Source organism: Citrus sinensis, chromosome 7 (genome assembly GCF_022201045.2).
Source record: "Citrus sinensis cultivar Valencia sweet orange chromosome 7, DVS_A1.0, whole genome shotgun sequence".
In the NCBI taxonomy this organism is placed as follows: Eukaryota; Viridiplantae; Streptophyta; class Magnoliopsida; order Sapindales; family Rutaceae; genus Citrus; species Citrus sinensis.
The window spans coordinates 17,728,155-17,743,936 of record NC_068562.1 but is presented as its reverse complement, the minus strand read 5'-3'; the positions used below and the strand labels follow the sequence as shown (position 1 = coordinate 17,743,936).

Genomic DNA, 15,782 nt, shown 5'->3' with positions numbered 1-15,782 from the left:
CCTGCCCGTGAATATGATCTGCGTCTATTTGAAATAGAATATAATAAAGCTTAATGAATTTTAGCCCTCTATTACTACTTCCAACAGACACTCTTCAAGGTGGTGATAATCATAAAATATGATTTTGCAGTGTCCTTATGGGAAATGCACTAAATCTAAACATCAAAATCTAGTCATTTATTTAGTCCAATTCGAGGGCTGAGATAATTGATTATATTTATGTGGCATTAAAATTATATAAAAATATATAAATAAATAAAAAACAAAAAAAAGGGCTGAGGTGACTTATTAAAACTTAATAAAGAAAGAGAGTATTTGACTCTTGTTATGCTTCCTTCCACGACAAGATTATACTAGAAATAACTTTTACTTCTCTAAAGTAGAACTTCTATAAGTTAATAGAATTGGGGTCATATAAAATTTATTAATTAAAAGAGATTTTAAATAATTGATAAATAATAATTTATTAATTTACACAATTTTTGATAATTCAATCAATATACATTTAATAACTAAACATTCAATATATTTTATCAATATATAATATGAATTAAACTATACATTCAATTAACCAAAATAATAAGTACATTTTTCGTGTATACTTAACTAGATAATATTCATGTTACATTAACTTAATTAAATATATTCAATGAATTAGATTAAAAATAATTTAATTCATATTATATTTTATGTATTTAACTAATCATTTAACCCAAAAAATAAATAAATTGAACTCATCCATGTACTTAATCAAATAGTATTCATGTTAATTTACTTAATTAAACGTGTTCAATGAATTTGATTAAAAATAATCTTTATACAAATAAACACTAATTCTTCTTTTATTTCATATTAAATTACTTGAACATTTACAATGACTTCTCATTTGAAAGGTGTTGGAAAATCAAGCATGATAGATGAGATGCATAAAGCATTATGTGAGTATGGTAAAGAGCACCCTACATGCATGTAAGTTTAGCGCTTTAAGTTCAGAAGAAATCGTTGCTCACATCAACGAAAATCCCGTTGAAGAAGAACCTGAGGATGATATAGTAACTTTGGAGCCTGCTACGCTCAAGGAAGTACTCAAAGCATCAACAACACTTCATAATTTCTTATTGGGAAAATATTCACCGTCCACCCATTTTTTCCAACTTTTTTAAAAATACACAATTCTTTTTTTTTTGCTGGAATTCAATTAAAGTTACATTTTGTTTCACTTTTCCACTTCCGTTTAGAATCCGTTAACAAAACTAACGGAAACTTAAAAAAATGACCATTTTACCCCCCAAAACGAAAATTACAATTTCACCCTAAAAATGTAAAAAAATAATCAGATTTAATGATGAATATCATTATTGGTACGTTAATGAAGTACAAACAAATATTAACTACTAGAGATTATAACTCAATGAAAAATAAAACTCCACTTATCTTAAATTCAATTGATGATTTGCGAGATTAGGCTATTTTTAATACTACTGTTATAATTTAACATTCTAATTACAGACATATTTAAAAAAAAAAACCTTGCATTTGGTGGTTGTAGAATTAATTTCTTTATTGACCGATGGGGAAAATAATTTTTTGTCAATTTTTAGGGTGAAATTGTAATTTTCGTTTTGGGGGTAAAATAGTTATTTTTTAAAGTTTCCGTTAGTTTTCTTAACGGATTCCAAACTGAAGTGGAAAAGTGAAACAAAATATAACTTTAGGTGGATTCCAACAAAAAAAAAAAGAATTGTGTATTTTTTTAAAAATTGAAAAAAATTGGTGGATGGTGGATATTTTTCCTTTCTTATTATAATTCAAGAAGTCAACAACAGTGCTTCTAGATGCAATAAGAAAAATAAAAGATGAGATCCAACTAAATTTATTTTTTAAAAAAAAGAAGCAAGTAACAAAAGAGTCATATTTTATGTAAACAGGTAACAATAGAGTTATAGTTTATGTAATTAAAGTATCATAGTCAATTGTGTTTGTAATCTCAACAAATTATTAATTTATGATTTGAATGAGACCACAAAGTTATATAAGATTTCTTTAAAAAAGTATTATTTATTATTCTATCAAAATTATTAATTTAGCCCATTACCCAAGTCGGCACCATGAAGATTTATTATATGATAGATATTATTAATTTATCGAGTATTATTTTATAGAGATTCTACCTATTTCCATTCTTGAAAGTTTTAAAGGAAATTAAAATTATTCTTCACGCAAAAAAGAGAAAAAAAAATATTGAGCAAGTACGGCACTTCACTTCACTTTCACCAGCGCCTAAGGCAAAATAAAGATAGAAATGTTAGGAAAAGTTCCACAAGAAACCGTAAAATGTAAAGAAAGTATTCATCAATTTTACAGGAATTCACTTAAAACAATAGCAAATAGAAATGCTTTATAATTGAAATTAAAGTTAGCAACAATAATCAATTAACCCAAGGTCAGATCACTTGATTGTTTGTTGATTGGAGAGGCCGAAGCTGAGGGGAAGGGCAAAGCAATGGAGGAATAGAAGAGATCGATGACAAAGATGAACCGAAGTGGAGAGGAACAGTGGGCTTTACCTGACGTTGAATTAGAGATATGTTGGCTTTGAGATATATTTTGTTAACAAAATTATGGAGTCTTGATTTCTTTGGGAAGAATACTATTTGTGAGAACGGGGATGAATTGTCTCTTTAAATTCCCAATTTAGATTAGAAATTGTTATCATAAGATATAATCTTTGAGGAAGTAGAATAAGTATTCTCTCTCTCTTTTCTTTATTTTATTAAAGTGGCTTTTGTTTTTTTATCTGAAATTTGATAAACCGGAATTTACTATTAAGTTGTTTTTTTTTTTAACTCGAAAAAATTTGAAAACCAATATTTTTACATCTGGTCCGTAACAAATTATAAATATTAAAAATTAATAATATCTCAAAGAACATAAATAAAATAAAATATTTTCATAACACAATCATACTCAATTGAATACAACCCTTTAATATTCTAAATTAGTAAATGTTAATCAATTTTATTGTTGTTCATTATGTTTTATATGAAAAATATTCATTCAAAATTATAAAGATAAATAATGTTAATTTGAAGAAAATAAAAAAATAAAAGCAATAATTATCTACCACTATATTATCATAAGTTATAGAGATGGGTAATGATACTAATTATTAAACTTATTTAGGTATGAATGAAAATTAATTAATTAGATAGTGATTTTTTAATGATATTATTCAGAACTTTTAGATTAAACAAAAAAAAAAAATTAGTTTAATGACTTAATGATTGAAAATTTTCATTAAATTGAAAAAACAAACGGACTTAATGACTTAGCTAATTACAATTAAGGCAATAAAGTTATTAAGACAAAAAAAAACACACACACACACAGCCCGTAAGTTTTAATATGACACATTAGCTTTTTATTTTTTGAGTTTTATTTTTAATATAGTTTTAATGCCACATAACAGTTATTTCAATTCTTGGATTAAATTAAATAAATGGTCAGAATTCCATATCTAGATTTAAGTCAAATTATTGTGGTTTTATAGTAGCATGTATTTGATTTTTTTTTTTTTTGCTAATACCAGTTGGATAAATATCATCACTACTCACAAATGTTAGATCGAGGCACTTGTAGTAATTTTCCAACAGATCACCCATCATTCAATTGCTCCAGCTTCATCAAATACCTTTAATTTAACTAGAGAATTTTGAAGGTGCTTGTTGCACTTTTCTAACAAATCACCCATCATTGAATTGGGAGTTTTGAAATTAAAGTTATCATATTCTTTTAAAAATCAATTGGTAATAGGAGAATAGACATTAAATCATTTAACTTCAGCCCTCTTAAGTTTTAAGGATAGTCGGCGGCTTCCCATAAAGCCTGTATATATACACACACATACATACATACATGTATGTATGTATGTATGTATATAAGATTTTGTCTCAAAATCTTGCTCAAGTCTTGTCTAATACACACACACATATGCAGTATGTATTTTTATTGTCTCTTATTTTATTTCTTATTTTATTGAAAATAAGAGATCACTTATTGGAACAATAATATATCTTTACGAATTCATGTGTGCGCTTGCGATTTTGACTCAAAATCTTATCTCATTTTGCTCAAATTTTTTGTTTCTTTTGTATTTTCTTCTTTGCGCAAGGAATATAATTTTCTAGAGATTTGTAAGAGTAGTATTCTCTATAATCTCATTACATAAAGAAAAGCTTTTATTGGTATAATCTCCTCGAGAAATAAAGTATATCAATGCTCAAGATTCTCTCTCTTTCTCTCTCTCTCTCTCTCTCTTTCTAATCTTAATATGCCACCTCAGCTTTTTTATTTTTATAGTCATATATTTAATAGTATTAATGTCACAAAAGTAATTATCTCAACCCTCCGATTGAAGTAAATAAATAGCTAGATTTAAGTCAAAATCTTAAGGTAAATAAATATCGAACATTGGTCATTGATCCCCTATACTTAAAACAAAACATCCAATTCTTATATTTCAAAAGTAAAAAATTGATACTTATTTAGTTTAATTTTGTAAACTTTGTGAACCTTTTTTTCATGGCAAGCCTATGGAAGCAATGGTTGCTAAAAGTTCTTTATGAGAACGTGAAGTATCATTATAATACAATAGAAGTAGGGAGGTTAGATTCAACAGCAAGTGCCCAGATCTAAGTTTTAGATAACACACAAAGCTTCATTAATTGCCAGCGCAAGAGAGGATCTTAAGGTCTCTCTGGCTTGCGTAGTGTCAGGCAAAGTAAGTGCCAAGTTTCCAAGGATTGTCAAATACTTAAAAACAAATTTTAATTAGTAAAATATCCCCAAACTCACATTTGAAACTAATTTTTAACTATTAAAAATACCCCTAATAGAATTACAATTTTGGACGCTAAAATCTATAGAATAATACATTTGAACTTTTCATTTATAAATTTATAGTATTTCAAATTTTATTCGTCCAATGAATTCAAAATCAGAAATTATTTGTTTGGATATAAAATACCAAAAACATATGAATATAAATATAGTCCATTACAGTTGACCATTTTTATTATTAGTTTTTAAAGGTGTTCAAAATTTGTTGGGCAAAAAATTCCCATGCTATATTTATGTGTATAGATATAAATAACCAAACTAACTTAAAAAAAAATGCAACATGAGCCTTAAAAATAATAAAATAAAGTAAAATAAAAATTCTTGACGAATAACCCTTAAAGATTTCTCAAGTATCGTTGATGTGATTAAAAGATTTGTTATTAAAGTGAAAAATATATTCAAAATTAAATTAGATATTTAAAAAATAACTAAGAATAACAAATTGACAAATATACTATTAAAATACATACAAAAACCCTAATATTATTAAATATTAGAAGATTTGATATTAAAGTGAAAAATAGTACTAAAAAAATAATTGATCAAAATATATTGACAAACCTTAATACTATTAAAATAAATGCACAATAAAAAAAACTAAATTGATTAATATTTTGTATTTTTTTCAAACATATGTTGGGTAATTTAATTTCATTTTTTGAATATTTTCTCAAAATAAATTACTGAAATTATTATTTAATTTTGGTGTAAACTATTTGGATAATATTTTCATTTAAAATTTTAAATTTAAGTGTGAGTTTATTTAGTAAATGAGTTTAGTGAGTAGTTTGGTACGTTTAGATAAGCTCACCCTAAGAATATACAAACAAGGTGAATTTGACATACTACAATAAAAAAAAAAAAAACATTAGCGACAAAAATAATCGGCCTTAAAACATACAATTTTCATCACTAAACACTGTAGCAAAGAAAAAATTTTCTTGATTTTCTTTGTGTTAGTGAAATTGATCTTCAATATTTTTTTACAAATAAACACAAATAGTAATTAGCTTTCTTCATGTTGGTCAAATTGATCTTCAACAATTTCTACAAATAAATACAAATAGTAATTAGTTAACTTCTAAACATAATAGTAATATAAGTTATAATAAATGAGATAAAAAAATTACACCATAATAAAAATAAAAGAGAATGATAGGATGACATTTAAAATTAAGAGAACAAGAGGATGAAAGAATGAAAGAAATAAAGTAAATGACATATAAATAAAGAATTGGGGTTTCTAGTGTCGACATTTAAAATTCATGCAAAAACTTAAATTTGGCAGAAAATAATGCACTTTACATTTTATAAATTTTCACATTAATATTTAAACTTTGTTTGTCACCATCGTTCACTAGAATAATGAAAAAATTTGTCGTTAATTTGCTTCTTTAATAATGAAAAAGTCGTCGCTAAAAACTTGAAATAATTGTTAATTTTTTCTCATATATTTTGGCGACAAAATGCTTTTCTCATCACTAAAACATACCTAGGGCGATAAAAAAATTTCATCACTAAAATGTTAGTTCTAAAGGCCTGAATTCTTTTATTGTGTATTATATTATTTAATGCAAGTGTATTATATTATACCACTTTGCATTAGCTTTGTATTATAATATTATTGTACAACATTTAATGCTATAAGGTAGTACAATAATTTCTAATTATATTATATTTGGAATTGCATTGCATTGCATAATTTTTTTTTTTGTGATTGATTTAAACTATATTTTTGGAAAAAGTACTAAATATAGAAGTCTTATATTTTAGAATTTTTAGATCATTTTTTGTATAAATTTAAAAAAAAATATCATAATTCTTCATAAAATATGTAAAACTAATAAATTTTAAAATTTTCGGCAGCACAATATTTATTTTTGCAGTATTTCCCAAATGTGCCCCTTGTGAAATCAAGATCAAAGCAAATAATTCAATCAAATAACCTCTACAAAATATCACAACGTAAATATATAGTTAAAACATACAAGATTCATTCAAAAGTCATCTTGGAATGACAATATAGATGTTTATACTTAGAGTAATGATATAGCCACAAACTCTTGTACAAATTGATGTGACGCTAATTCATTGGTTAAATTAAATATATCTTGGCTCACATGATTTATTTCTATTATTTTATATTTTCATTCAACCAATGAATTAATGTCACATTAGTTTGTACAAGATAAGTTTGTACAAGAATTTGTGGTTGTATCATCACTCTTATACTTACTACAACATAATCACAAAATAACAAAGTAATACAATAATTGCAACATAATCACTAGTAATTTGGGCTGTGTTAAAAAATCCAAGACGCTCATCGACATGCAAAAATACTATTGCAAAATTATAATTGTCAAGTTCGAAATAAGTACTTCCTAATCAGACTCAACCTTTACTCTCATGCTCACAAAAAAAAAAAAAAAAATCCTAATATTTGTAGCAATCTCATCTTTTCTTGTTTGATAACTTAGCTTATATTTTCTGGCAGACAAACTCTAATGTAAATTCCATCCAATGCCCTCAAGCAATGCTACATACACAAAACTAATGAAAATTTATTAGCATTAAACTATCACTAGTATAATCAAATATAAATAATTGACAATGTACCTTGAACATCTTCCATCTCTCATCAATGCGATTCTTTAGTACAGTTTATGGTGCCCTTCGTAAAATTGAGTAGAGGTATCTATTAATAGTCTCACCTAATTGGTAGAACTTACTACTAATTGTGTGATTCTTGACATGATGAGACAAAGTGCATAGAAATATGCATAACTTGTGCTTCAGCTGTCACTAAACCATTAACCTCTAATCACTAATTTGATCGAAATAGCTCACATAGTCGGATAAATGTACTTCTATCCACTCTTACTTTATTCACATATTGTGTGTCACTATTGCTTATAATGCTATCTAATTATTGTAATTGAGTGCCATGGTTTTGAGATGTATGATTACAAATCATTTCTCTTTCATTATACATTTGAATCAACATCATTAACGAAATAAACATAACAATGAGCATGAATCTCAATTTTATTTGTCATATGAAAAAAAAAAAAAAAAGAATTTACGCTCATGTATATGTAAAAGTACAAGTAAAATGAACGTAAAAAATAAGAAAAAAAAAAAAAACCAGCTGCCTGTGCATGTATTTTTAGAAAACATCACACTGACATGAATGGTTGTAGTTTTAGTTTCCCGTGATGTGATCCCCTCAAAATATGTCCAGATGAGAAATGTTGTCCTAAGTAGATCTCCTCATAATATGAGGCTGCCTGAGCCTGGTCCTGATCCTCTACTCCGAACTTAAACCCAATTTTGTAAGCATACTTAGACCAGATTCATATAATTCAACATTCAGTTCTGCTCTAAATATTGAAGCACTCATTGGAGTAGCTGAGAGACTCCTATTAAGGTATCTTCTAGGAGTTAATTTACAAGAACAACAATTTTGAAAATTTATCTTCTTAGAAAAATAATTTATAAAAAAAAATTAATAGGAGAATGTAACAGGAATTCAATTATAAGCTTCTTTATTTTTTTCTCCCTTGTCTCTTTTTCAATATTTAGTGCATTTACATTTATTTAAGAAACTCAAAATTTTAATTTAAGAAAGATTATTTGTTAGTAACGTGATTTTATAATAAGGGATCTCTTATTTATTTTAAACAAGGGACAAAAGTTAAAGATTAATAAAAAAAAATTCTAATACAATATATTTTGTGCTGCAGTATATTAGAATCTGTATTTATTTATCTTTTTACTTGTCCTTCATTTTAATAAAGTAAATAATTTTCTTATTATGGATTTACTATTGTTTAGTAGTTAGTACATGTGCATAATATATATATATTTAAAACAAAAATATATTTTCATGGAGTTCATAAAACCACAAAGACACAGCCGAGTCCATCTGTTTATTTAGAAAATTTTCCATAAATATCAAGTTAATTTCTAAGTTGATCCACTAGCACATTTTTCTCAGCACTTTATGCTATATATTTCATATTCACAAGTTTTTTATTCTATGTTATACCTCTATGACCATACCCCCTATTTTCTATTTTGAGGCTGAACTATTATCATATTTAATTTAACATCTTACATTAATACAGTTTTTTATTAATAATAAATATTGAGATTTTTTTAATTCATTATCAAATTTCATTTAATACCTTACTTTCTTTTTGCTTACAAGTCTTTTAATAAATATTAAGTATTAAGATACTTTCATCTTACGCCCATAACACATTATGTAACCTCAAAAACTCTTTTAGAGAAGGTATTATAATATAATACTCCTATTTTATCATGTTATTTAATTCAACTACTATTATGGATGCATTTGGAGTGCATATAGTTCATTGTGTTGCCATAGAGTTATATTGTATTTGGCTACATTAAGCTACAACATAGTAATTTTTTTATGTAATACGAGGCATTGTACATCTAGTAGTTTTTTATTATTATTTATATTAAATAAAATTATTTAAATTAAATAAAATTATTTAAATTTATAAATAAAAGAAATTTTTGTAATTAGTAGCTATAAAGATTCATTAGAAAGAGTAATAAATTACCATAATTTAACCATAATATTATTAATGTAATATATATTTAATAGCCAAATTTTTTCATCCAAAATTATTTTAGAGATTATAGTCAAGAAATGAATAAAATTAAAAAAAAAAAACCACTGAAATGTAGAAGAAATTAAGAAACCCAATGGTAGAAGCACATTAGAGGAGCATGTGATGAGGCTTTTGGTTTTGGACTTCATCTTGTTTTCTTGTGTGAATGAGACATTTGTCCTTCTAATGGAAAATTATCTAAAAAATTATAAAAGATATTTTTTTTGTACCATCATTTATGGAGATAATTGTTGAATACACATTATTAATCTCAAAGTACCAAATTGGATAATTAATTTTTTTAGATTTTTATAGTTTCAAACAAATTTTTTGTAATGGAAAACATAATTTTGTAATCGACCCAATATTCACATTATAATTGTCACGTTCAGTTGTAAGAAATAGAATAGTGCAATATCATTAGCCGAGAAATACATGATTAGTGAGGTTAACAGTCTATTTTTAATGATAAATTTGGATGAAAAGGACCCTCGTTAGGAATTGTTGTGAGTATTAATCCCTCTAATTAAGATCGTTTCATCTTCATCTCACATGCAAGATCTTAAAATATCCTGAGGTACAAAAATCATTGTCCTATACTTGATTTTAATTGTAAAATTTTGTTTTGGTTGCCATCTTGTATTACAAGACACTAGTATGAAAACATAATTATTAAAGTAAGAAGGACATTAAAAAATTTAGGGGTAAAAAAAAAAGATATATAAATCTAATCATGGGTCAAACTTTTAAAATTACTTCTCCCTTTAATCAAATAGAATAGGATCCTCTTCTGATTTGAGTATTCATAATTTTTTACGGATATTGTGCCACATGCATTTTAATTTTAGTGTATGATTAAAATTTAATTATTTTTAATTTTTAATTTATTAACCATCAATCACGTTAATAAAATTTACTTAGAAGAAAATCAAATCATGAGAGAATCATGATCGTTAATCATGTACCTCCTATTTTTAACCCTAAGATCGTCTAACTAGTATTGAGAAATGCCATATTAATTGTACCACTATATACTAATGTTTGTTACATACCACTAATTGATTGAATATTTATTACAAACCATTCGGTGATTGTGTCGTCAACACATCGTTCTTGATTCTCTTTCAAACATATTAATTGTACTTCCATATATTCATGTTTATTACAAACCACTCATTGATTGTGTAGCCCAACACTTCATTCTTGATTGTCTTTTAAATATTTGAAAGTAAATTGACACATTAAAAATTGTTGTGATGAAATAATCCATGTACCATAAGTCTTATTTTTTTTTCCCACGCATCCCAAATTAAATTAGAATAAATTAGACTTGATTCAGTACTGAATTGACTTGTGCTCAACCCTTTGTAATCAATAACCACACACACATATATATAGTAATATACAAGTAAAATTTAATTAGTTTTATATTATTATCCAGTAATTACCAATTGTACATTTCTAAAAAGTTAACAAAAAGATGAGCTTAGCGTTAGTTTAACACTCAATCTAAATTAAACTAACCCATTGAATTGCCTTCCTACACCAATTCAACATATCTTGTACCAAAATAATAAAGAAGACAAATGCACAAAGCATTTGGAAATCACTTTTCACAAAACATCCACAATTTTCCCTGCAACATCAATAATACAAAATGGTTGCAGCTGCTGAGATACAAAATGACAATATTTGACAAGTTGATACAACCTTTGCACAACAAGAAGCCACACTTACCAAAAGTAGAGGCTTAATATTCACTTTCACTTAGTTTTTCCCGCAAGGACTCTGAATGGTATCAAAATTAAAACATTTTCGAAAGATGGTGCAAATCAAGAGATTGCATAGTTTAAGGAAGGCACGGGTAAACATTACCCTCAAGAAACCTAGAAACTGCCTGTTGATCTATACATGTAGATCGAAGATTGGTTTATGAATAATCCTCAGACAAATATCCCAAATAGCATTCAGAGGAAGAATGAACTAGATGAAAGGTCTCCAAAAAATTGGCTTGTTTAATCTTTAACCGTAGAACCATCAACAAGGGAAAAGGATAGGAGAGGGGTCTCTTTTCAACTTACCATCTGATAAGTCTAACTTTTTCATCTTTTCTTCACACCAAAAGAGTTGCTCCTTAGTGACCCTTGCCATTTTAAGAACTCTTGACATGACTTTGATGTCAATAATGCCAAACAATAGCTGAATACCATCCCATGTTTGAGGCCAGGACTTCTTTTTCCCACCTTTACTCCTTTTATGCAGTTCCTTCAGCCGCATTTCTTTCTGTGGCACAACGGGTCAATTGTCAGAGGCTTAAAAACAATTATAAGAGCAGTTGCCAATGGGAAACATGAAAGTAGTCATTGATACTAGTGATGCAAGACATAAGGTTCACAACTTGTGGTCTAATCCATTACAAATACATACATGTGTATGAAAAATGAAACAAATAATTCGTAACTTTTATTGTTGCAGATATAATCACCTTATTCAAACAGGAAAAAGCATGGAAGTACCACAACTTAGTCAATAAAACGAGTTTATCAGTAGGCCTGAAGTAATCAAACAATAGAAGGATGCCCAGCTACTAAGTTTCGAAGGCATTTTCTATGGATATATCAATGTTTTCTTGTGCTACAAGAAAGGAAATAGTGTTCTACAAGAAACCCAGAAATTTCCTTATATTTAAGCAACAAGGAAATTCATATTCCTTGCACTGAAGTTTTGCAATACTATGCATTGTAAGATCCACCAAAATCAATACCAATGTTCTACATGCCTTCAATGATTGGATTTAACTATAATTCTTTCTTGTGTGCTGTCAATGAAGTGTACACTGTAGCTCCAACATCAAGCCAAGAAAGAAATAAATAGAGGCTCTGGGACACCGCTACACCACAAATTAAGAGAAGTTTTATAAAGGACGTGCATACAGTAGCAGCTCTGAAGCAAATAGCTGGACAAGTAACGAAACCAGCAAAATGGTCCACAACTAGGAAATAAACTGGAAGTCCTGAGAAGACTTCTTGATCAATTAAGTCTGATAAGAATGTCAAGCTATGAACTTGTAACCCAAAATGTCTCAACAAAAGAGCCTTACCTTTTCAAGAGAACACTGAATTTGATGAAGAGGGGTTGCATTCTGGCTATGATTTCCAAACAGATTAAGAACGCCACTAGACTTTGTCTTGTCCATCTTTAGAAATATGCGGAAAACCAGCATTGTGCTTTCTAAAATCTTGATAAGATCAGAAACAAGTACCACAAAATCGGATTCTTCTTCCCCCTGCTCTTTTCCTTTTTGACCTGAACCTGAAAGGTTGAGCCAAGCAAATTAAGTCTCCAGCAAAAGCGCAGAAACCAAATCCACCACTTCTGTATTTGATCGAAAAGATACATAATATAGTCATTGGTAGGAGGAGGTTTCTAAACAGAAACTATGACCATGATATAGTCAAAAGAAAAAAAAAAATCTCTTTATGTGAATCTGAATCATCCAATAAGATTTACCTTGGATATTTGGAGCTTGAAGCAGTTTTGGGAAAACATTCCTGGCACGAGCATAAATTTCAGACCTGAGACCTTGTTCAAAAGGTTCGTTTTCAATAAACCTTTGCAACAAAACCTGGAACTGTTGAAGCTGCTGAGCACTGTGATTGCAACATGTGGGATTTTCAGGTTGGCATGAGATTTGCTGGCTTAGTTGAGTGTACTGGCAGTGAAGTGCTTCCCAGGTTAAGCAAATTTGAGCTACATAAGCTGTTTCAATATCATGTGAAGGATCAGTCTCAGGCTTCTGAAGGTGCTCGGTTTCCTCTCCAGGTTCTTCCATCTTTTTCAGAGAAAGGCAGCGAAAAGGAGATGCAAGCTTTTTTGATCCAGATTTCGGAGATGGAGTTGAAGGAACTTGGGATCCTATAACAAAATGTGAAGTTTATTTGTATAAAAATAGTTGAAATCATAGCAAGTAGAAATTCTGGTCACCCTGTATTAAGCCCCAATGTCCGACAGACTGTGTCCAATCTGCTGCGCATTACAGCCTAAGGAAAAAATCACAGGCACTGAAAAGGCATTGGCTACTCAGTAGTCATGTGGACACTATTTTCTGAAAGATCATTTTCAATATTTTAACTTCTCACTTGTTATGCTTTTGCAATCTGATTTGGAAATAATAGACATCAGAAAGCTCTTAAGTTCTAATATGATCTGTGGTGTTCCAAAAGAGTTATGAAGCTCCTAGATATGACTTCAAGGGCTTAAAAAATCAGATCAGATCCTATCCTGCTGAAACGGAACTTAAAAAAAAAAAAGAGTTCTCCTAAGAAAGGTCGAATCAAATAAATGGAAATTAGAATGCCCAACTTAAACATCCATACCAAAACACATGCTGCAAGCAAAATGTAGTAGTCATTCATTCTCATAGATACAGGCATCCAACAACTTCAGAGTCATTTAAAGTGAACAGCAAGACTAAACCAAGAGGAAGAGACCAACAATTACCGGCAAGATTGAGCTGCCGTGAGCTCATCCTATCAAAGAACAGCATCCGTTCACAATATTTCTCATAAACAGCATCAAATCCACCCCACCACTGCCTTCCCTCAGCTTCCACATCTCTCCACTCACAGGAGCTTGTCTCACCCTCCTCCTCCTCATCCTCTTCCTCCTCGGCACACGAGTCTTCTTCAGGAATCAACACCATAAAACTGTTCCTTCTCAGCTCTTTGAGCCTCCTCTTCACCTCATTTGTTATAAAATCATCATCATCATCCTCAAAATCACTACAAGTGTCAGTCTTCGGTGAGTTGTCCTGATCACCACCATTCTCGCTCTTTGGTTCCTCCGGTTGAGGCACGGACTTATCCTCCAAATCTTTTTCTGGTTCTGGTTTGTGAACTTTCCTGAACTTCATAAATTTGAACAAATCCATCTTCAAAAAATGACCTTTTTCCTCTCTTTTTTCTAACCCTCCCCAAACTGAAAAGAACTTTTTTGGATCAGAACATTAGATTCAGAATCTTTCCTAAAGATTATATGCTTCAGCAACTAAGAATCACCATAACACAACATTCTTTTAACTGGGAAGTTCTAATCAAATTCAAAATCACAGTTCAACCCCATGCAAACTACTCATTGCTCTTTTCAGTCACTTCCAGAAGCTCAACCCAAGTAGATCAAGAAGTTTTACTCATTAAAAAAGAGGTAAAAAAAAAAGGACTCAACAGTAAATACTAAAAAAATGCAAACTTTAACCAAAATTTTCACACCACTTCACTCCTCAAACCCACATTTTGATCAATATTACCCTAAGCAGCAAAAGAAGAAAACCCTAAAACTCCCCCTCCAAAAAATCAAGCCAATTTCTGTTATTTTACAACTACCCAGAACAAGATTTTACACCAAAACCATAACGCAGTCGAAGAAATCTAACAAGATCAATTGTGTAAAGGGCAATGTAAGAACCCTAAAAAGAATTCAATTCAACCCTCAGAAAGAGCTTTTTTTTTTAATCATTTTCCTCAAAAAGGCCAAAAAAAGGACAATGAGTGTTGATGACTGTGCAAAACAGTGAAGTGTTGGAAACAATGAAAACGTTATAAATGAATCAAGCGCAGTCAATGGGTTTCATATTTTCAATTTAGGTCTCCACTTCCCATAAAACATGCAATTTTTTTTCCTCCATTTTTGGATAAAAATTAGATAGTAAATAAGGTTAAAAATTGGTTTAATTATCATGGGAAATCTGTGTTATTGATTCATTTTAATTAATTCAATTAAAGGTTTTGGATTTATTTGGAAAATAGAAAATGCGAACACGGAGCCCAAGAAACACAGGGTGCATCGTACAGAGAAATGAGAATATTGTCAGAAGATGCACTCACCCGCTGCTTTTTCTCAGTCGCACTTAAAAAATGCCGCGCAAATACAAGGGCTTCGATCTATGACCATTAAGATTACCATATTACCCTTTTATCTTTTATTAGTAAGAAAATTCTATCTTGCCATCATTACAATTTTACGGCATCAATGTCATAATCAATATAAGCTTCATAAATTACAATAATAAATAAAATTAATTAATTAATATAAAAATAATAAATTAGTATTTTAAAATTATAAATAAAATAAATATTTATAAAAATAATATAAAATTTATAAATTAATATTCAATTTTAATTTTAAAAAATAGTTTATTTATTTAAGAAAACAATTTGCTCATTAATTGAAATAAAAAAA

The 15,782-nt window shown here is 28.7% G+C and overlaps 1 protein-coding gene across 1 annotated transcript; it reads right to left on the bottom strand.

Moving 5' to 3' along the window:
- Positions 1 to 11,116: 11,116 nt before the first annotated feature.
- On the bottom strand, positions 11,117 to 15,217 carry LOC102606704 (uncharacterized). The gene is made up of 4 exons (XM_006468026.4): positions 14,046 to 15,217; positions 13,056 to 13,460; positions 12,646 to 12,857; positions 11,117 to 11,828 (listed from the first exon to the last, which is right to left on the bottom strand). The coding sequence occupies exons 1-4, from the start codon at positions 14,473 to 14,475 to the stop codon at positions 11,583 to 11,585; spliced, it is 1,293 nt and encodes a 430-aa protein (XP_006468089.2). The 5' UTR covers positions 14,476 to 15,217; the 3' UTR covers positions 11,117 to 11,582.
- Positions 15,218 to 15,782: the final 565 nt, after the last annotated feature.